This window comes from Stegostoma tigrinum, chromosome 2, assembly GCF_030684315.1.
Source record: "Stegostoma tigrinum isolate sSteTig4 chromosome 2, sSteTig4.hap1, whole genome shotgun sequence".
In the NCBI taxonomy this organism is placed as follows: Eukaryota; Metazoa; Chordata; class Chondrichthyes; order Orectolobiformes; family Stegostomatidae; genus Stegostoma; species Stegostoma tigrinum.
In genome coordinates, this window is record NC_081355.1 from 126821433 (window position 1) to 126845071 (window position 23639).

Genomic DNA, 23639 nt, shown 5'->3' on the forward strand with positions numbered 1-23639 from the left:
TGCATCCACTTCCTACTATGGAATACTGGTAGTGACAAACACTGGCGATCAGGGTTAATTTTATTCCCCTTTCTTCCTTAGCTCAAGAACAGCACATAACAATTGCTGTCCTTCTTCAAATACCAAGTTCAACCTGGGGCTTCTTTATTTGTAACCTACAGGGTACAACATGCATCTACAGGACAATGGAAGAGTTAGAGGAGATGGTGACATTCACCATGACAGTTTCAAATCCTACCATGGTAGCTGGTGAAATTTAAATGCAATTAGTTTCTAAATAGTCTGGATTTGAAAGCTAGTGTCAGTCACTGTCACCTACAACCTGTGAAAGAATAAAGAAAATATTGTTGCTCTGCATGTTTTATTTTCAGTAAAAGAGAACAATTCTTTAAAGTGATCTTAAATTGTTCAGATGCAATAAAACTGACAATAGACCACAGATTTCACCACTAACCAGAACAACGTTATATATTCTTATTTACCCTTTTCCACCAAATCATCTTTTGATATTTCAGTGGTATACTGTTGTGTCCCAGATCTATTGCATTAGTAGGTAACATGTTCTGCCACTAACTGCTTCAGAGTGAAGAGCAGTAGACCATTAATGTCTCTTTTGAATGTCACGTACCTTATTCATATGTAATCAGCTGGGCTTTCACTGCTGTCTTCTGTCTGAATACACTGCACTTTCTGTTCTTTTAACTTAATTCACCCCTCTTTCTTCAACCAGGGAGCTCTGGATTTTTTTACCCTACCTTTCCCTTGTGAGGGAGTAAACTTTGACTGTGCTTTAACTATCTCTTAATCCATCGTTTACGTACCTCATTTCCTGCAAACCTTTGATTTCAAATAATTTGGCCCAGATCCATTCTTATCCCATCATTGGCTTTCCCCCAGTTCATTACTGTTACTCTGGATTGTTTGGTTTTTCTTCTATATAACCCTAAGACTTGTGATACAATGCTCGCTCCCCACTAAATGTTCTCTTACTGCCACCAGATCTGCATAGCTGACTACATTCCCAAAAAACAGATCTAACAATGCCTTGTTTCTCATTGAACTGGGAGCATACTGTTGCAGAAAATTACTCTAAACGCACTCTTGGAAATCTTGCCCACCTCTGCCCTTTACTAATATACTAGTCTCTACCTGATAAGTAAGGTTCCCTCATTATAGCTACTCTGTAGTTTTTATCTTTCCCTAATTTTCTGTACATTTGTTCCACTACAACTTTCCCAAAGCTTGCTGCCTGTAGATTTCACTGAGCAATGCAATTCCACCTTTTTTCTTCCTTGGATCTAGTCAGATTGATTCTGTCCTTGATCCCTCCTGAGACATTCTCTTGCTTCAGCACTGCAATTTTCTCCTTAATCAATTGTGCTATGTTCCCTTCATGTCTTTCTTGAATATCTTGTATCCGGGAATATTTAACACTTGGCCCATGCCCTTTGAGCTAAATCTCTTCCGTGGCTACAACATCACTAATTTTATTTACCATGCTCTGGATTCATGTATATGCACACTAACCCTGAATTAGATTTCCTTACTTTCTCCTTTTCGTTGACCCTTAAAAATCTGCATGCATTGTCTTAAACTTTTGCTTTATGTGAACTGGAGGTACAGCTCTCACTGATTTGGAATCTGTGTAGTCATGGCTATAGCTCAGTTGGCTGGATGGTTGCCTATAAGAAAGGGGATTGAGTTGCAGTGATCTGTTTTAATTGCTGTTGTGACAGTCTGTAGGAGAAAATTGACAATACTTCATTCTATAATACCAGTAGATCCATTCCATATTATGGAAATGGTCCATATTATGATGATCTAAAATTATTGAGGGATATTGCTGGGGAAAGGTGTGGTGTTTAAACTGGTAAAAATGTGATCTGATTCAAGCCCACAATAAACATGCCTTGGCCTTGTCTGATTTCCTAAATCTAGGTTAATAATAACAAATTGCCAATGTGGTTCCGTGCCTAAGATTATGGCATTCACTTACAGTTTACAAGGGTTTAAGAAAGCTCACAGATTAAGGGAGGCAGTTGCTTGATTCAGTAAGTAATTGTTTCTCCTGCACTGTTTCTCAGCTAAGGGCATAGGAATGCCTTCTCCCACCTCCCCTGAAACCCCAGATCTTCAAGCAGATCTGCTGCAGTTGCCTCTCCCTGTGATCAAAGCAATCTCTGCTTTCACTCATCACTTTGATTACTTAGTCTCCAAATGCTGACCCGTGATATCGGCTTTCTGCTCTGCAATTGGCCATTTGCCAAGTTGAAGAAGGACTAAAGCAGTTCTTCTTTTCTGTTATAAGATAATAAAATGTGAGGCTGGATGAACACAGCAGGCCAAGCAGCATCTCAGGAGCACAAAAGCTGATGTTTCGGGCCTAGACCCTTCATCAGAGAGGGAGATGGGGGGAGGGAACTGGAATAAATAGGGAGAGAGGGGGAGGCGGACCAAAGATCTTTGGCCTAGACCCTTCATCAGAGAGGGAGATGGGGGGAGGGAACTGGAATAAATAGGGAGAGAGGGGGAGGCGGACCAAAGATCTTTGATCTTTGGTCCGCCTCCCCCTCTCTCCCTATTTATTCCAGTTCCCTCCCCCCATCCCCCTCTCTGATGAAGGGTCTAGGCCCGAAACGTCAGCTTTTGTGCTCCTGAGATGCTGCTTGGCCTGCTGTGTTCATCCAGCCTCACATTTTATTATCTTGGAATCTCCAGCATCTGCAGTTCCCATTATCTCTTCTTTTCTGTTCCTTGGTACATCTTCAAGAATTTTTAATCTTACAAATTGGACTTTGGACTCTGGAGGGGCACTATCATTCAGGGCCTCTAAGTGCTATAGATATTTTGCTTCAGTAGGCCTAGACTGTAGATTGTTCCAAATATTAACCAATCATAAAATCTAGGGACTGAGAATGGGAATGAATATCATTGTAAAACTTGAAAATGTAGTTTCTCAATTTGCATCCCACTACTGGGCACTTACCAAAGGCTCGATCCCGGTCCTTCTCTTTATCCAACCTGGTTGATATTATGATGATTTGATTTGATTTATTGTGGTCACATGTGCCCAGGTACAGTGAAAAGCTTTGTTTTGCAAGCAGTACAGACAGTTTATGGCAAACAAGGACATATAGATATTAGGTGCTGAGACAGGAATATTGTTGCATAGGAGGTGCAGAAAGCACGATCACCATTAGCAAGATCAACATTATTTGAAGTTAGAGACATCACTCAGCAGTCAAATAACTGCACGGAAGAAGCTATTCTTGAACCTGTTGCTGCACGTGTTCAAGCGTCTGTCTTCTACCTGACAGAAGAGATTGGAAGAGAGCATTACTGGGGTGGGAGGAGTTTTTGATGACATTGTTACGGATAGGCTGCCAATGAGAAGTGTAAATGGATAGGAGGTTGGCATGCGTGATGATCTGGGCTGTGTGCGCAACTTTCTGTAGTTTCCTACAGTCCTGGGCAGAGCAGTTGCCATACCAGACCAATATGCACTCAGAATGCATTCTATGGTACATCTGTAGAAGTTGATGAGGGCCCTTATGGATATATTGAATTTCCTAAGCCACCTGAAGAAGAGGCTTTGTTGTGACTGCTTGACTGTAGCATCTAATTGAGAGGACCAGGACAGATTGTCAGTTATTGTCACTCCTAGGAACTTGACACCCTCAATCCTCTCTACCTCAGCTTTGTAGATGTAAATAGGAGCCTGTTCTCCTCCTTACTTTCTGAAGTCAGTGATCGTGTTTTTTTTTGTTTTGCGAACTTTGAGAGAGATTATCATCATTGCTGCATGACACCAAGCGCTCTACCTCCTTCATGTATTTTGACTCATCATGGTTTGATATCTATTCTACCACAGTGGTGTCATCAGCAAACTTGTATATGGCATTCATTCAGAATCTAGCTTTATTGTCGTGGGTGTGCAAGCATACAGTAGGGGGTGCTCGTTGAGGCTTATCGTGGAGCAAGTGCTATTGTTTGTCTTCGTTGATTTGTGGTCTGTGGGTCAAGAAGCTGAGGATCGATTGCAGAGGGCAGAGCTGAGACCTAGGTCTTGGAGTTTTGAGATTATTTTGGTAGAGACTATAGTGTTGAAGGTGGAGCTGTAGTCGATGAATAAAGGCTTGATGTAGACGTCCTTGTTATCCAGGTGTTCCAGGAACGAGTGTAGGGCTGTGGAAATGTATCACTGTGGACCTGCTTTGCCAGTAGGCAAATTGCAGTTGATCAAGGCAGGCTGGGAGGCTAGAGGTGATGTGGGTCATGACCAGCCTGTTGAAGCACTTCATGATTATGGAAGTCAGAGGCACCGGGCCGTGGTCATTCAGGCATGTTGCATCTGTTTTCTTTGGCCCTCGGATGATGGTGATCTTCTTGAAGCAAGTGGGGACTTTGGCATGTAGCAAGCAGAGGTTGATGATGTCAGCGAATACCTCCACCAGCTGGTCTGCACAGAACCTAAGTGCACGGCCAGGGACTGTGTCTGGGCCAGTCACTTGCCCCAGTTTACTCTCAGGGAGGCCGATCTGAAGTGGAGCGGTGACTGAGGGAACAAATGCATCCTGGGCTGTCCGGACGGGTAACCCTGCACCACTGGTATTCCGCTCGAAATTAGCATAGAAAGCATCGAGTGCATCAGGGAGGGGTGTTTTTGTTCTCTATTTTGTTCAGCTTCATTTTTTTATCCTGTTATGTAATATTACCTGACTTGGAGGGCATGATATTGTTACTCGCCAACTGCACACAGTTTTAATCTTTCAGTGGTTGGGGAATCAATGGACATTTTGCCAACCATTTCATGGTCGAAGTGATCAATGTGCATGGTTCCTGATCAAGAGCAAAAATTTTTTCTATAAAATATACAACTTTGTACTCTGGCTCCAGAAACATAGCTAGAATCTAGCGCAAGAATATGATACAATTGAGGGTCAGGCAGTTATACCTTTTGGAACTCTCTTGTGCTTAAGACTTTTTTAACAAGTGTGAGAGAGCAGTTTCTGTGGGGGTAGGTGGTTTGTGTGGACGGAAAGGGGTAGAGCAGAAATTCGGCATGTTCAGTGCATTTTTTCTTGGATCTCAGGAAGCAAGTCAGTTGCTTAAGACAGAAAAATGAAGTTGCTTTGATGGAAGTTAGGGTTATTGGTTGGCAGCATGAGGCCTGAAGATGGTGTAATTTTCATAGTAATTTAGGGCAATTATTGGTATTTCTGGTTTCATTTTTAAGTTTGAAACTAGCAGCACACACTTCTTGCTATTGAGCAGTTCAAGTCATTCCAACGTGCTCTTCAGTAATTGTCACCTGTTTTGCAACTGTAGCATATTCATAGACACTTATTTATTTGGACAACTAGGCAACCTGAACCTCCATCCAGATCGGTACAAGCAAAATATTTTAACCTATGTTCTATATCAGTTATTTTTGTTATTACATTACCTCATGGTTTTGGAGACAGAGTTTTATCTTTTAGGCACAAGGTGCCCCTGTATTGTGATAACAGTGTGGAGCTGGATGAACACAGCAGGCCAAGCAGCATCTCGGGAGCACAAAAGCTGACGTTTCGGGCCTAGACCCTTCTCAGATCCCTGTATTGAGATAGATGTGTCAATATTTGGAATTAGGCTGAGTTATAAATGATACTCTTGAAAGTTTCCTCATGTGTTTGGGATTCTAACAGGTATGCATACTCTGCCCTATACTCTTCAGTGGAATTTGCTCAGGCTATGTCCTTGCTGCATAAAATCTTTAAGATCTGCTTTGGGTGGACAATCAGCTATTTCACTTCCAGGAATTTTCAGTCAGCCAATTCTGGTGTTGTTTTTACAATGAAGAATGTGCATCCCAATTGGATTTAAGAAGGTTATATGCTCCATGTGAGCTTTTCAAACAATTCATATTTTAGGCCATATGCTAGATGTACAAGTAAAGTCGACCTGCAGTTGCAGAGATAGTTCTTCACTCTATTACATTAATGCTCAGAGAAAAATTTTATTTCTATAGCAGAATTCTGTATGGCTGGCAAGTTTTTTTTTCCTTGAACCATAAATGTTTTGGCCGTTCACATGTTGAAAATGGACAACTCATTTGCCTTTGATGTTCATGTGTTCAAGTAGAAAATCTTGCCACAGGTGATTCAAGTACCGTTACACAATTAAAATTAAACTGAACACCTTTTGGCCCATCAGATAATCTTGACCTGTGCTGGAGTTACTACGATAGGAGGATCATCCATGCAGAAGGAAGATGTCTTCTCCATTACCTGAACATTAAGCTTGACCAATGCATTGCCATCCCTTGCACTAAACTAAAACTGTCATTAAAGGTTGAGAATGAGCCGCATGTGTATTCCTGTTAGGCCCACAGATGGGATCATCTGCTTCAAGTATAAATTCTTTTGACTGACAGAAAGAATGGTCTTTGAAAGACATTGACCTTGAGATCAAAGTTTCTCTTGCCAGTGTTTGTGACCTTATTTAATCTCTCAACTTTCCATTAGTTGAATCTGGCAGAGCAATCAGCAGACATTTGTGGAAAGCCTGAATGATTACATCCTCTATTTCAGAACTTCTGCCATGCGTTTGACACCATTACTTACTTATGTTTTTTCTGAGAATATGAATGATGTTGGCAAAGCTGCTTTTATCGTTTATCTTAGCTGTTCTCAGGAATTGATAGCCACTTCGGTAGCATTAAGTTTATTTTTGATGTGTACCAGATTGAGTAAGAACTGCAGATTCTGTTCTCACAAGACTATTAGTGAACTAGCTATTTTGTTTTAACCAAGCAGCAGCTTTCCACATTTAATGTTTATTGTGATGTTAACTTGCAAATTGTCAGCTGCATTAAACTTCATTTTGCAATTTTGGGCAATTGACCTCTGAGTTGCTAACCTAATCTAACAACAACACTGCTGTACCTGCGTTCTTGTACTGACAGCATGTGGCACTGAGTGTAATCCTGAGACTTCGTTAATTCCTTAGAATTAATCTGTCTCCAAACTCAGTAGTGTTCCTTCCTTTATTACTGATTTGAAGAGAAACCAAGGTTTCTGAGTTGTTCTCGCTTGTTTATTTTGTACCTGTCTGATACTCGAGAGACACGAATTATTCTGCATTCTCAATTGCTACTGCAAAAGTCTATCTCTCTTTGACTACACAATGTTCTATTATTCCTTTCCCTTCATTTCTGTCTTTGTGCCACAGCACGTACTGAGGTGCCATCCTTTGCTCGTGGCTGCATTACTCTGAGTTGCTATTGTCACAGGTATTGCTTTTATTTCAGAATATAGTTTATTCATAAAATGTTGTGCAAGTTACAATTATTACAATTACATTGCAAAGCACTTCAACCTGAATATTGAAGCATTTCAAAACAAATTCAGTGTAATATACCATGTTCCATTCTTAGGTGTTTCCCTCTAATTGTAATAGGGTTCATAACACCTATATATTCTGTCAGGCATACAGTCCCAGGATAAAGCATTTCAAATTGGGCATTGGACTGCAATAGATGTAAACTTTGCCTCTTGCACCATGTTACACTCTGAGCAACCACAATTAAATTCAATGTTCTTAATGTTCATTATGTATATTCCTTGTATAACTTCTGAGATTCTGCAGTTTACTGCCCATTGGAGCACTGTGGCTGAAAGGCCCCAGATCACAACCTTTAAAAACCAAAAGATCTGCGGACGCTGTAAATCAGGAACAAAAACAAAGTTGCTGGAAAAGCTCAGCAGGTCTGGCAGCATCTGTGAAGGACAAAACAGTTAATGTTTCGAGTCCGGTGACCCTTCCTCAGAACTGATGGTGGCTGGGTAAATGTCAGTTTATATTGATATAAATTGACGTTTTCCCAGCCACCATCAGTTCTGAGGAAGGGTCACCGGACCCGAAACGTTAACTCCGTTTTGTCGTTCACTGATCACACCCTTTGTCCACTGTGCCTCAGAGTGGCTGCTTAGAGCTTTAATGCATGTACTGAGTACTAATTTAACCAATCCAACAGTCTGTAGATTCCTGCACTGCTATCACATCCCTGGTGACATTCAGTGGTATAGGAAGTGGTTCCTGTACCACTGAGTGTCACGGGGGAGGTGATAGTCTAGTGGTATTATTGCTAGCCTGTTAATCCAGAAACTCAGCTAATGTTCTGGGGGATAACAAAATGTGGGGCTGGAAGAACACAGCAGGCCAAGCAGCATCTTAGGAGCACAAATGCTTTTGGGCTCCTGAGATGCTGCTTGGCCTTCTGTGTTCATCCAGCCGCACACTTTGTTATCTTGGATTCTCCAGCATCTGCAGTTCCCATTATCTCTAATATTCTGGGGGCCTGAGTTCAAATCCCATCATTTGAATTCAGTAATAAACTGGAATTAAAAGTCCACTGCTGACCATGAAACTATCGTCAATCGTCAGAAAAACAAGTCTTGTTTGCTAATGGAAGGAATTCTGTTATCCTCACCTGGCCTTGCCTAGATGTGACTCCAAATCCACAGCAATGTGGCTGACTCGCAACTGCCTTTTCAAATTGTCTAGCAAGCAACTCATTGCAAAGGCAACAAGGGACGGGCAATAAATATATTTATTTATTCCCATGTGCGAATAAAAAGTACTGTCTCTTCTAACTTGAACACTTCTGGAATTAAAATTCAAGGATCGTCAGCCTTTTTTAGCCTCATTGGTTTCACCTGTCTCTCCACAGGAAGCTGAATTGCTCTGAACAGAATAGTCATTTAACTTCTCAAGCATAATTTTTGGCCGACTGCACCCCAGATTGGAAGTTTGTCTTGTCACAGTGAATGCAGGAGCAAACTTAACTTGACTGTGTGGACTCTGAGGAATGATACCAACATAGTGAAACATTGAGATCACTTGTAGCATATGTTTCAGTTTCGCTCATTAAGCAAAGGCAATGGAATGGATTCAAAGATAGTTTAAAGTATTAGCTCATTGAGTTACAAAAAGCCAGGGGAGCTTATGATGTGTGGATAAGGAGAAGAGGTTGAAGGAAGAGCCCACTGTGAAAAGAAAGAAAGGAAAGGAATATATTGCATTCATGTAGCACTTTCTGTATCATCGAAGTGAAAAAATTTTTGTCGAAGCTGAAGTACTTTGAAATGTAGTTTTTTAAAGGGAAATCATAGGATCGCTGTACAGTATAATAAGTTTTAAGTTATCCACTCTTAGCTACTCCGTTATTTAGCTTATAGAGACATCATTTTGTTACTATTTTAGTGTTGGAGAGTCATGCAGGCAGAGAGCTGTGCAGCTTTGAAACAGACACTTCAGTCTAATTCATCCATATCGACCAGATATCCTAAATTAATCTAGTCGCATTTTCCAGCCTTTGGCCCATATCCGTCTCAACCCTTCCTATTCATCTACCCATCCAGATGTCTTTAAATGTTGTAATTTTCCAGCCTCCATCAGTTCTTCTGGCAGCTCATTCGAAACACCCACCACCCTCCATGTGACAGAGTTTCCCCTTAGGGCACCTAAATCCCTTTATATTACAGATTTCTGAAGTCTTTCCCCATTTAGAAAATAGCCAATGCTTCTTCTTCCTACTAGTGTGTAACCTCACACTTTCCCACATTGTTTTCGATCTGCTACTTGTTTGCCCACTCTAAAGCACACCAAATCCTTCTCCAGCCTCCCTGCTTCCTCAACACTATCTGTCCCTCCACCTATCTTTGTGTCATCTGCAAATTTAGCAACAATGCCCTCAGTTCTTTCATCTACATTGTTAATGTATAATGTGAATGGCTGCGGTCCTACACAGGCCCCTGTGGAACTCCATTAGTCACTAGCAGCTGTTCTTTTAAAAAGTCCCCCATTATCACCACTCCACGCTTGTCACCAGTCTGTCAATCCAATATTGAGGAAAGCACATTGCCCCATACACCATTCGCTCTTTCTTAGCAGCCTTCTATGTGGCACTTTGTCGAAGGCCTTCTGGAAATCGACATAGGTCGCACCCACTAACTCTTTATGTCTAACTTGCTCATTACCTCCTCAAAGAATTTGTGAAGTAAAATTGTCTCATTTGATTTTTGAGTACCACAGTCATATGAAGGTAATTTCTGGGGTATATTCATATTCTCATGTACTTTTTTTCCAACATATTCTGTGTTTGCAAAATTGTAATCATTTTTGGATATCAAAGTATACATATCCTTCGTATTGCTTGTTACTGATGGTTGGAACTACCTAAACAAACCATTGGATGCTCCTATCATCAAAAAATATTAGTCAACTTTAACTTGTGTGTGCAGTGTATTTGCTTGCAACAAAGATGTATGTTCACATCAAAACGTGCTTTTTCCTCAGTATTATTATTATTATGTAATAGTTCGAAAGATTGGCTTCTCATAGAGGACAAAGTTATGGGTACAGGGCATTATGCTCAAGTATCATTTACTAATGTGTAAGTCTTGACAACAGTTATCAATTATGGTAATGATGAAAGCTACTGTAACCAGTATTGCTTCTGCGCACCTCTGCAGTAGCAACACATCACTTTCAGGAAGAGTTACCAGCTGGTAATAATTGGGAGCTTTTGCTGGATATTTCCTCCTGAATCCAGACCAATTATAACATCTCTGTTTATTGAAATCAACACAGTATTGCAATACAAGACAGGGGCTGAGCTGGAAATTTTAACCATCTGTATGCCTCACTTACTCATTGAACAAACTGGTTTGCTTTTGAGTGTTATATGCTTGCAAAGAAACAAACCAATTTGATAGTACAGATGGCGGATTCAAAATGGAAAGTTATTACAGGTACCAAAATAAGATCCTTTTCTTCTCATTTTAGTTTTCAAAAGGAGTTTACATTTGAAGATAAAGAAATTGCCAAGAAAACAAAGGAGATTGACACTAATTTACTTGCTGTACTTCCTAAAGGTTAGTAATAATGTTTCTTTGACGGAACCGAGCTTGTTTAACTTGTATCAAAGCAATCAATATGCTTTGATTATTAAGATCAACAACCCTTGGAAGAGGGGCAGTTAATTGTGAAGTAGATAAAATTCACCGAGATGAATTTGATTAAAGTTATGTTTGAGGGCTTCCAGACTATGAAAAAAAATGTACATAAATTAGTTATGAATTTTTTTTCATCTCCCAATCAACTACAGATGGTAGTGTTGCAGAATCCTGCATCTTTTGAAAAATTCAAGTTGTATCCTGAAATATATATTTGGGATGTTGGTATTTATGGTAACAAAATAAACTTCTTTTGATAGGTTGGGGAAACTGCACATTGTCCTTTTCTCACATGCGTATTCAATGTATGTGAGCAGTGCTACACTTGGTTTTCCTAATACTGTTACTGTTAAAATCCAAACTGTATTGCTGCATTAATAAATTTCCATGCACATGTCCAGCGCAAGTGCCTGGGAAAAAGTCCACAGTTGCAGAAATAGTTTTTAATCAGAGTTCATTCCAATTGTTGGTTTTTACTTTTAACAAATTTCACAGCAGCTTAGAGTGCTGATAGAAACACCTTAACGATACATGCAATGCTATAATTAATAAGTAGGATATGGTATATCAACAATTAAACATATGTTCTCCATATACGGAAGAATTTTATAATGTTTAAAAGTAACCACATGGTGGGGCCATTTCCGGGTCTTGACCCACATTGACAGTCAATGTGCACGCTTCGGAGATCTTTCCAAAGGTAGCCATCTAAGAGGCTGCCTCTGGGTCTGCCATCAGTTGCTAACGTTGCAGGCCTAACCTGAGCAGCTCAAACTTTGGAAAGTCACCAGGCCCACCGCCAGAGGTAGAGTCACCATCGAATAAGGCACTGGTGAGACTGCATCTGGAGTACCGTGTACAGTATTAGTCACCTTTTATTTAAGGAAGGATGCAAAGGCATTGGAAGCAATTCAGAGGAAGTTTACTAGTGGTGTATCTACAATAGGCAAGTTGTCTTCTGAAGGACAGGCCAGGCTTGGATCATCTGGAGTTTAGATGTGTAAGCAATGGAACAGACAGGATCATAAGAAAGCTTTAGAGAGTGGATGTGGAGATGATGTCTCTTCTTGTGGGTAAATTTATGGGTAACCCTGTTTAAAATAAAGATAAGATGGAATTATTTCTTTCAGAAGGTAGTATCCCTTTGGAACTCTCTTCCTCAAAAGGCAATGGAAACAAGACTTTAATTACTTTAAGACAGAGTTGGGTAGATACTTGGTAAACAAAGGATTGTGGGGGGAGGGGGAGCAGGGTGGTAGAAATATGTAAGATTACCTGGACTAGATGGGTATGCAGATTTCAGAGTATCATCAGAGCAGCCATGATCTTGTCAAATAATGGTGTAAGTGGCAGAAACAAATGGCCTGCTATTGCCCCTAACTCGTTTGTATGTAAGCTGTCATCATAGCTACCACATTAGCTCTGTAAAGAAGTCATCCCTCCTTAGGAAGATCAGTGGCTACCGCTCTGGCCGGTTGACAACTGTGACTCTGGTAGGAAGTCTGGCAAACCATTTCGAGACTAGTCAGTGAAGGCTTCAAGGTGGCACTGCGAGGAACTTGGAAGTATGATTCTGCTCAGTGGCTCAATGTGTTCCTGTCTGCAGATGATTTTGCCAGGCTTGGGCCTCAGTGTAGGGGTCCATCTGCTGGGGTGTCAAATCAGCCCATAGTTGGACACTTAATTATGCAGAATGACAATGCCAGTAGACTCTGTTATTTCTGACACTTCCTGGAAGATCACCTGCAAATGGGAATGCATTGGGCCACTGAGTAGAAGCATACTTCGGAGTTCCTCTTGGTCCCACCTTGAAGCCTTTCCTGACTAGTCCAAGACGATTCCTGCAATAGAGAGTTTATAAAGCTATTGGAAACAAATGATCTTAAATGGACTAAGACACGAGTTGGAATTGTACATTCGACACAACACAATGTGCCCGAGGCGAACTGTAATATTACAGCATGCCCTTTCGCATTGAGCACTATCAGTAAGCAGAAAGCTCTTCAAATGTTGGTGATCCAAAGATTTTAAATTTTAGCAAAACAGCCCTCGAAGCATTTTAAAACTCAGTCTCCTTTTTGCCCCTTTTCAAATGGCTTCAGAAAATTTTTCTTACTGCCACAATGGAATATTGCTTTCACTATTCAGATGCCCTACTCGTGCTGCACAATTCTACAAGTTTCAAACAATGCAAAGACCTAAGACAAATTATGTATGTCTATCCTTCTTTCCACTGGATACAATCTAAGGTTAATTTTGCTCATGTCACAACTTCATTGACATCAAAGTTTCCAGTAGTTTAGTGCCTGAAAGTCTGCCCCATTGAATGTACCTGTATGTATTCCTTAAATAACACTACTTGTTTTGAATCAGAGGGCATTGTCTTTGGTAAGTTGAACTGATATGGGAATATGTAGGTGGCACGGTGGCTCAGTGGTTAGCACTGCTGCCTCACAGCACCAGGGACCCAGGTTCGATTCCAGCCTCGGGCACCTGTCTGTATGGAGTTTGCACACTCTCCCTGTGTCTGCGTGGGTTTTCGCCGGGTGCTCCAGTTTCCTCCCACAGTCCAAAGATGTGCAGGGTAGGTGGATTGGCCGTGCAAAATTGCCCATAGGTTCAGGGAGGTGTAGATTAGGTGGGTTATAGGGAGATGGGTCTGGGTGGGATGTTCTGAGGTGTGGACTTGTTGGGCCGAAGGGCGTGTTTCCACACTGCAGGGATTCTAAACTGATGTAGCCTATACTCCATAATTTTACATTACATAAATTTAGCACAGTAGTGAAGTAACTTTACAGAGGCCAGTATCTCATCACCAAGTCACTTTTTATTTACATACGTACAGTCTTTGTTGATAGTACTACCTCATCCAGAGTCAGGTACCAGAGTGTCACTATCACTGATACTCATCCTTTTCGTATGTCACCCAAGGCTCCCTGGATTGGGGCTGTTAATCTGGTCCAATCAGGGAACCCATCCTGCAACCCAATCTGTGGTCCAGCTGGCTGACCTTGTTACAATCCTTGCACAGTCTCATAGAGTTATACAGCACGGAAACGGACCTTTCAGTCCAACCACATCCAACTTTTCTAACGAAGGGTCTAGGCCATAAACATCAGCTTTTGTGCTCCTAAGATGCTGCTTGGCCTGCTGTGTTCATCCAGCTCCACACTTTGTTTTCTCGCATTCTCCAGCATCTGCAGTTCCCATTATCTCTTCAGTCCAACCAGTCACTATTGAACATAATCCCAAACTAAGCCTTTGGAGCATGCACAATAATGAAGCAATGGTTTAATTTCCTGCTGGGATTGTACCAATTCTGCGCCACCTCCACAGATCATGACTTCCATGCACCCTTTCCAGCAGGCTGTACAGGGTTGTAAGAGAGGGGTGAGCCTGTGTGACAAATGCTTAGATTCAAGTTGCTGCCTGCTTGGCTTGCTCCTCCCTATCAATGAAGAAACTGGAGCTGTCATCATGTAACTGAAATCCCACTCTCTTCTCTCCCTTCTTCTCCTTCTTTACGACCCCAACCCCTAACCCCAAGCACCTTTGTTTTCTTCACAGGAAAATGACTGTTTCAAATAGGGATTAGGATTTAGTGAAAGATGATGAACGATCGTCAGTAATTGAGACCTACCAGTAACTTTGATATTGCTGCTGTTCTGAAGTTTATTATTAGATGATAATCCCCACGGTCATGAGAGTGCACTTTCCCCTTCAGTGTTTTAATGCACTTGGAAATCGTGTAATGCAGCCTTTCTACACAAATGCTTTTGAAAGATTTATTTGAAGTATGCAAGAAATTATTTATGTTGTAAGTGTCAGTCACTGTACCTCGACAAGTAAATTATGATTCAAATATGGCGGCATTACATTCTGATTGATGGAGGGAAGTGCAGTCAGCCTTGCTGATGCAGAGGATATAGGAATGGAAACTCGGTTCAGGAGAGCCTCATCTTATCCAGTACTACATGAAAAGAAGCAGAGAGTAGAGTAAAAGATATCAAGGAGTTGAGAGGTAGTGTTGAAATATAGCTCCTTGTCATCAGTGTGCATACAGAAGATTATGCTGTGTTTTTGAATGATGCCATTCAGGGGCAGTAAGCGGATGCAAGTATTCCACTCAAAACTGATTTTGCTGCCCTTTCTCCATATCTCCATTGTTCTAGTCTTCTTTTGAACCATATTGCTGTGGAACAATTTGAAGTTAAGTATTCCTCACCCTGGTAACCTCAGTGAAAAATGATTCTTCCAGAACTGAGGAAGGGTCACCTGGATCCAGAACGCTAGCTCTGATTTCTCTCCACAGATTCTGCCAGACCCACTGGGCACTTCCAGCAATTTCTGTTTTTGTTTGTTAAATGAAATATTTATGTTATTCGCAAGGACAATAGATTATAAATATAAGGAAGCTTTGCTGTAGCTGTGCAAGACCTTGGTTTGACTACTACTGCAGCATTGTCTACAGATTTGGTTTTTTACCTAAAGGATAAATTTTCAGTAGAAGCAGTTCAGAGAAGGTTCACTTAGGTTTTTGGGATGAAAGAGTTATCATATGAGGAAAGATTAAGCAGGTTGGAGTTTACAAGAATAAAAGAGGAAGTATGAGATTGAAACATGGGATCCTAAGAGAATTTGAAAGGTTACATGTTGAGAAGATATTGCCCCTTCTGGACATTCTAGAACTAAGGAACAAAGTTTAAAAATTAGGAGTCTCCCATTTAAGGCCATAATGAGAAAGAAGACGTTCTAAACTTTGTCAATCTGTAGAATTTTCTGCCCAGAGGGCAGTGGAACCTGGGACATTGACCAAAAAGCTATTGAACTTTGCCTTTAATATATTCAATGAGGAAGCTGAGAATTATGGGATCAGCCACAAGAATGGAATCAAGGCCACAATCCGATTAGCCATGATGTTATTGAATGATGGAGCAGGCTCAAGGGGCTAAAAGACCAACTCCTGCTCCTAATTTTTGCCATCGAGAGTGTTTTGTAACATAATGAAACATCCCAAGGCAATCGTTGGAGTTTTGTAGTTCAGGACAAGTGAGCAGAGGCTCAGGCTGATGTCGTAAATCCATCAGCTCAGATCCCAACGCACAGCTGTTGGAATTTAAATTTATTTAATAAATCTGCAGTTGGAAGCTGGTCTTGGTAATTTGAATCATAAAACTATCATTTGATTGTTTTTAAAAACTCATCTGGTTAAGTAATGTGTGTTCGGGAAGCAAATCTGTTATTCATTTCTTATCTGGCCTGCATGTGACTCCAGACTCTGAGCAATGTGACTGACTCTTAACTGCCCTCTGGTGGGGCCTAGCAAGTCACTGAATTCAAGGCAGTTGGTGTTGGCCAACAAACTCTTTCCAGCAATGCCCTCATTCTGTGAAAGTTTCAAGAAGAATGTAGAACAAGATACGTCGCTATGCCACACGGAAGTCAGATCAGACCAACCCCCTGGGTTTTAAGGAGCATCTTAAAAATAGGAAAGTGAGGCAGAGAAGTATAGAGTGATAATTCCAGAGCTTGGGCATTGGTAATTGAAGGCATGGTCACCATCCAAGGCACAATCATAATAGGGAATGCCAAAGAGACAAGTTTTTGGGGATGGAAGATAATACGGAGATGGGAAGGGACATGGCAGTTGACTGATTTGTAAAATTAGGAGGGGACTTTTAATACAAAGGTATTGTTTGACTGGGAGTCAGCATACCAAGTACAGAGATGATTGGGGAACAGGACTCGCTGCGAGTTAGGACACTAGCAGCAGAGCTTTGGATGACCTCAAGTTTAGAAAGTGTCGAAGGTGATAAATCGACTGGGGTTGTGGTGGAATAGTGAAGTTTTGAGGTATTAAGCAGTGACTGAGGAGCTCAGCATCAGATCAGCTGAGGCAAGGATAAAGTCAAGTGATGCTGCAGAGGCAATAGGCAGCCTTGGAGATGACGAGTAAGAGGCCAGAAGCTTCTCTCCGGATGAGATGTGATCCCATAACTGAAAACAGATGGGCTTAATATCGGACTTTGCCGGGGCAAAGAATTGAGTTGGTAGCTAGAGAATGGAGTTTAAGGCAAGGATAGAAAACAATTGCTTAGATCTTCCCAGTACTTAATAGGGCAAAATGGTTCGCCTGGTACTGGATTTCAACTAAGTACTCTGAGTTAGCAAGAATCAAAAAAGAATGGGGTGAGCTGGAGCTGAAGTCAGCATACATGTGAAAAATTATGCTGTTTGTTTGAGAAATAGAAACATCCATCAATTGACTCTTGGGGACACCAGAGATAACCGTGCAAAAGCAGAAGGGAATGCCATTGCAAGTGATTTTCTCATGACAAATAGGTAGAGAGGGATCAAGCTATCTTATTTCATTTAAAAATTTACTCTATCCTACAGTACATTCTGGATTTTGGAAACATTTACTGCAGCTTAAAATATAGCTGTAGTGAAGTTGATGCTAAATCACATTTTGAATTAAAGTAGAATTTTTATTTTGAGAAACTGGGGTAACTGTCTGGAGTATTGAATTGCTTGAAACTTCCAAAAAGCTTATTTTAAAAAAGAAGCTGGTGTTGAATTTCAATTTTGAACACATTAAACATAAGAAATCTGATAAAAATGTTATACTTTAAAAACAAAACATTTTGATTGTGCAAACAAGTATTTTTAACATTATATTACAATAATTGCAATTGGATCTGACTCTCCGAACTGCTTTTACACACAATTAGAGCCACTGTCATTGTAGGAACTTTATGTAGAATGATTATTTTACACTGAAAATTTGACCAAGAATAGTGCAAACAGTAAATTTGAGTCAAAATGCAGTTTGGACAATGGAGGTGTCAAATACCAAATCTGGCAAACTAAGTCTGACAAAGAAAACGGAGAGCGAATAAATCATCATTCTGCCTGTTATTCCATTCCAAAGGCCGTCGAGCATTTTCCATCAACGAAATCTATTTTACAGAAATGTTGGGCATGGTGTGCTTTTTTAAAGAATGTTTTTGTATTTATACTGCACTTATATGGTAAAAAGAACTAACTGTTGAGAATCTGTATTTTTTTCTAAAAGTGGGTTGTGTAATGGTTCGGATATCTCTCTGAATTGTCCTTTTGTTGCTGGCTTGGGTGAATAAAATGGGAGTATGACCAAAAGTTTTGGTTATTTACGTACAGTCTATTGAATGGTCCAGTAGGTTAATTTCTGTTAATTTCTCTTAAAAATAAACCCGAGTACATGAGACAAGAGTTCTGAGTTAGGAAGGCTTTGGGGATGGTAACTGAAGACTGGTCTGCACCATTGCCATCGAAGAAAACTTGAAAAGTAAATTTAATGTCAGAGGAGTAGAAATAAAAAGCTGGGCCTAGGGCTGCACAAATCAACTGAGCTAGGACAAGTGAGCCCATGTACAGATTTGGTAAGGGCCATGATAGTAGAATTAAGAATCTTCAAGTGGGTAAGAAAACTGCAGTATTCCGGATGAATTACATCACTTAAAGGTTGCGGATGAGGTGGTCAGCTAGAAGAGTTTGAAAATTTAGCCTTGAGCTGATACAAACTGTTGTGATGTTTTGTGGGAACTTGAACGTTTTGGGTTTGAGCTGAATAGATCAAGGTTGGCACTTCAGACCTAAATTGAGAAACGTTGCATTGTTAGATGAAGTAATAAGTGGAAGAGTATCTACAGTATTGTTCACTTTTGGTCCCCATAAATAAGGAAGAACGTACCTTTCAGTGGTCGTGAGACTAACTCCTGGGATGGTGGGCCTATTTAATGAGGAGAGATTGAGGAGACTAGACCTGTACTCTTTGGTATTTAGAAGCAGAGGAGTGACCTTACTGAAACTTAGAAAATCTTAAAAGGGCTAGACAGAGTAGATACAGAAACCATGTTTCCACTGACTTAAATCTCAAGTTAGGGGGCACTGTGTCTCTGAATAAGAAGCAAGGCACTTAAGACAGGGATGAGGAATTCCTTTACTCAAAGGTGTTGACTTTTGAATATTGTCTAACCAGAGGGCTGTGGAGGCACAACCATTAACTGTGTTCAAGGCAGAGATTGATAGGTTTCTAGATACTAATGACGTAGTGAGATAATGGGGAAATGGTGTTCAGGTACAAGACCAAGTGTCTCCAATGGTTGAATGGTCTACATGTGTTCCTGTGTTTCGATCATCTTTCATTCAAGATGTTAAAATTCTTCCCCTCTGAAGAGGATGTGAAAAGTGACACATGAATCTTGAAAGAGGATTTAGAAGTTCTACCAATTCCCTACCCAATATTTATCTTTCAGCCAATACTTAACATAAAATTAACCAACATGCCTTAGCCAGCACCTTCCAAACCCACAATTACTTTCACCAGGAAGGATAAAGATGGTAGATACATGAGAATGCCACCACCAGCAAATTCCCCTCCCAATCCCCTCACCAGCTGGACTTGGAAATGTGTTGCCATTCCTTCAGTGTCTTTGGGTCAAAATCTCAGGACTACCTGAGATTTTCAGTGAGGAAAGGATTTGGATTGCAATAAGAAATGTTTTTGGAATGTTAGTAGAGAAATTGTTGTAAATAATTGTTTTTTGTATTGCTCACAGAAAGATGAAGCATTTTTTAAAAACAGCTCATAATTTACCTGATGTGCTTGTTTTGCTGGAACAACCTTACAAGTAACTTAAAAGGTCAAGATGATTCTGAATTATGCACTTGCCTATGACCTATCCTCACCTGCTAGTGGAAACATTTTCTTCACGTCCACTCTATCCATGCCTCTGAGTACTCAAAGTTTCAGTGAGATTTCCCTCTTCCTTCTAAACTCAATTCAATACTGACGCAGAGTCGTCCTCCATTTTTGCACTTGCACTTGTAAATTAATCAAAATGTTCATGAAAATCTCTTGTGGAAAGCACTTGCATTTTGACATGCTTTTAAGAATTACTATTTCTTAGTTTCAGAACTTCGAAAACTTTTTGAAGCTGGCCAAAAATCCACTGTGGAAATGAACAGGTATTAGGGGAATTTAAATGATGTTTAGTTTTGGGTGGAATAACTAAAGTGCTAAAAACTTCTTTTACACTTTTTTTTGTAAGTAATGCACTGTTGGAGTAATTGAGCAATTTGAGTTTTCTGCACACTTTTTTTTCTTAGTAGATTACTTACTGAAATAGTTTTCATAGGCTACAGTTTTTACAATGTTTTCAACTCTCAAAACTATTCTATGCAGGAAAGAGAGAATTGCAAGACGTTTGGAAGGAATTGGAGGTGACTCACAGCCAGTGCTGTTGCAGAATTGTCGTGAGCTAGTCACTCACCGCCTGCTGGAGGAAGACACTCCTAGATATACACGAGCTTCTGATCCCTGCAGTCCACCCCTAGGTGAGAAACGTTTGAGTACAATGGATTCTTTACTGAAAGGCATTTCCCCTTTCCACAGAAACTCATAAAATTTCCTAATGAAGACAGTAAAGATTAAATTTTGTTGATTTGTTTTTCTTATCACATTCTCTACTCTTTTTAAACAAAACATAAACACCTTCTTGTATGGGAAATGACAACAATAGCCTTTCTGATTGTGTATAAAGTAATTGGCTCCCATTCTGTATGCTTCCGAAGTAAGTTGTGAGTGAACCTTAATTATTTTTCAGAACTGGTGTGCAGACCATCTACTGTGTTAAAGTGTCACCAAATTTACAGTCAAATCACCAGTAATTGATTAATTGTGCAAACTAAAGTCAAGTGACTAAATCCATCTTTATTAAAGACTAGACTATATAGAATCTTAGAATCCCTACATTGTGGAAACAGGCCCTTCGGCCCAACAAGTCCACACCGAACCTCGGAGCATCCCATCGAAACCCCTCCCCTTGTATCGCAGCTAATCTACACAACCCTGAACACTACAGGCAATTTAGCACGGCTGATCCACCCTAGACTGCACATCTTTGGACTGTGGGAGGAAACCAGAGCACCACGAGGAAACCCACGCAGATACAGGGAGAATGAGCACACTCCACATAGACAGTCACCCAAGGCTGGAATCGAACCTGGGTCCCTGGCGCTGTGAGCCAACAGTGCTAACCACTGAGCCACCATGCTGTATAGGAGCAGAATTAGACCATTTGGACAACTGAGTCTGATCTGCCATTCGATCATGGCTGGATATGTTTCTCAACCTCATTCTTCTGCAATCTCCTGATAACCTTTAATCCCCGTACTAATCAAGCTCTATCTATCTCTGTCAAAATTACACTCAATGACATGGCCTTTGCAGCCCTCTGTAGTAATCAGTTTCATAGATTCACTGATGTCTGGTTGAAGAAATTCCTCCTGGCCTCTGTTCCAAAGGATCTGAGGCTGTACCCTTGGGATCAAGTCTCTCCTGCTAGTGGAAACATCTTCCCCATGTCCACTCTATCCATGCCTCTGAGTGTCCTAAGTTTCAATGAGATCTCCTTCTTTCTTCTAAACTCCAATGAATACCGACGCAGAGTCCTCCTCCACTCCTTATATCACAGACCGTTCATTCTTTGGATAATTCTTGTGAACCTCCTCTGAAACCCCTCCAATGCCAGCATTTCTTCTTCTTTAGATATGGGGCACAAAAATGATCACAATATTCTTTCACCATAACTCATCACACCCCATGACCTGCAAGGACTCCATCCCATTCTCCCAGGTCATTCTCCTGCATTGTATCTGTTCAGATGATGCCACCTTCCAAAGCAGCATTGTCGACATGGCTTGCTTCTTCCATGACCGTGGTTTCCTGCCCGTAGTGGTAGTCAGGACCCTCAACCTCATCAAACCTATAGCCCATGCTTCTGCCCTTGCCCCCTTCTCATCACTCACAACAGCATGATCAGGTTCCCCTTGTCCTCACTTTTCATCCCACTAGCCTCCACATTCAAGTAATCATTCTCACTCATTTAGACAACTCCAGCAGAATTCTGCCACCAAATACATCTTCCCTCACTTCCCCCGTCTGCATTTTGCAGGATCATTCCCTCCAGGACACCCTAGATCATTCCACAGCCACCAACACCACCCCTACCCTCTCCACGGCACCTTCCCATGTAACCGCAGAAGGTGCAATACCTGCCCCTTCACCATGTTGAGCCTGCTCAACATCCAAGGGCCTAAACGGTCTTTCCAGGTTAAGCAGCGTTTCACCTGTACCACCTCCAATCTTGTATATTGTATTCCCTACACCCAGTGTGGCCTACTGTACATTGAAGAAACCAGTGGGTTTGTGGAACACATGCTGTCTGTGCATAAACATGACTCCAATCTTCCCGTAACTGGTCATTTTAACACCGTGTTTTGCTTGCATGTCCGCTTGTCTGCCCTTGGCATGCTGCAGTGTTTCAGTGAATCACAGTGTAAACTGGAGCAACAACATCTCTTCAGATAAGACACTTTACAGCCTTCTGGACTTAATACTGCATTCAGCGCCTTCAAATTGTGAACTAACTCCGGTTTCTTCCCTTTTAGCTTGTAACATTCTGTTATCATGCCCTGTCTCCCCTCCCCTTGTGCCAGTAGGACTGTCTGCCCTTTCAAGTCTGGCTGTTAGACACACCATTGTTCTGCCATTCTCACATTCTGATCACTTAATCTGAACTATCCACATCTTTTTCCACCAGCACACTACACCCACTACCCTAACACCAACCCCCGCCCCTTAAACTATAACATAAATGCTGCCCCCTCCACACTTCACCTCAGATGTGATGAAGAGTCATCTGGACTCAAAGTGTTGACTTCTCTCTCACCATGGATGCTGCCTGACCTGCTGTGATTGCTAGCATTTCTTGTTTACAGTACCGATTCCAGCATCTGCAGTAATTTGCTCCTTAGCAGTACATCCCTGTTCTTGTATCCTAGCCATCTCAAAAATGAAAGATAATATTGTATTTGCCTTCCTGACTGCCAACTGAACCTGTATGTTAACCTTAGGAGAATCCTCAACTCGGACTCCAAAGTCCCTTTGTGCTTCAGATTTCTAAAACCTCACCCCATGTGGAAAATAGTTTATGCCTCTTCTTACAACCAAATTGTATAACTTCACACTGTCCTATGTTTATATCCCATTTGCCACTTCTTTGTCCACTCTCTGAGCCTGTTCAAGTCCTCCTTCAGCCTCTCCATCCCCTCAATACTACCTGCACCTCAAATTATCTTTGTGCCATCTGAAAATTTAGCAACAGTGCGCCCAGTTCCTCATCGTTAATGGATAATGTGAATAGTTGTGGTCCCAACACCGATCCCTACAGAACTCCTCCACTACTCACCATCTGCCATCCCGAAAAAGACCCATTTATCTCACTCTCTGCCTTCTGCCAGTCAGCCAATCCTCTCTCCGTGCCAGTATCTTGTCCCAAATTTCATAAGCTCTTGAACTATTTAGCAGCCATCTGTACAGCACCTTGTCAGTGGCCTTCTGGAAATCCAAATAGATCACATCCACTGGCTCTCCTTTGTTGAACTTACTCATTAAATTCTCAAAGAATCATAACTGGTTGACAAAGCTGTGCTGACTCAGTCCTTTTTTACCACATATTTCCAAGCACTCTGCAATCACGCCCTTAATAATAGTCTTGAAGGGGCAGAACAGAGGCTCAGTGGTTAGCATTGCTG

At 41.1% G+C, this 23639-nt stretch overlaps 1 protein-coding gene across 4 annotated transcripts in view; it reads left to right on the forward strand.

The window, feature by feature from the left end:
- The window catches only part of svila (supervillin a), a 203345-nt gene that overhangs the window by 24567 nt on the left and 155139 nt on the right, over nt 1–23639 (forward strand). For all 4 annotated transcript variants that reach the window (XM_059639188.1, XM_048522082.2, XM_048522099.2 and 1 more), the window contains exons 3-5: nt 10831–10919; nt 19952–20009; nt 20227–20378. In XM_059639188.1, coding sequence (XP_059495171.1) covers nt 10831–10919; nt 19952–20009; nt 20227–20378 — 299 coding nt within the window. The remainder of the gene's footprint in view (nt 1–10830; nt 10920–19951; nt 20010–20226; nt 20379–23639) is intronic.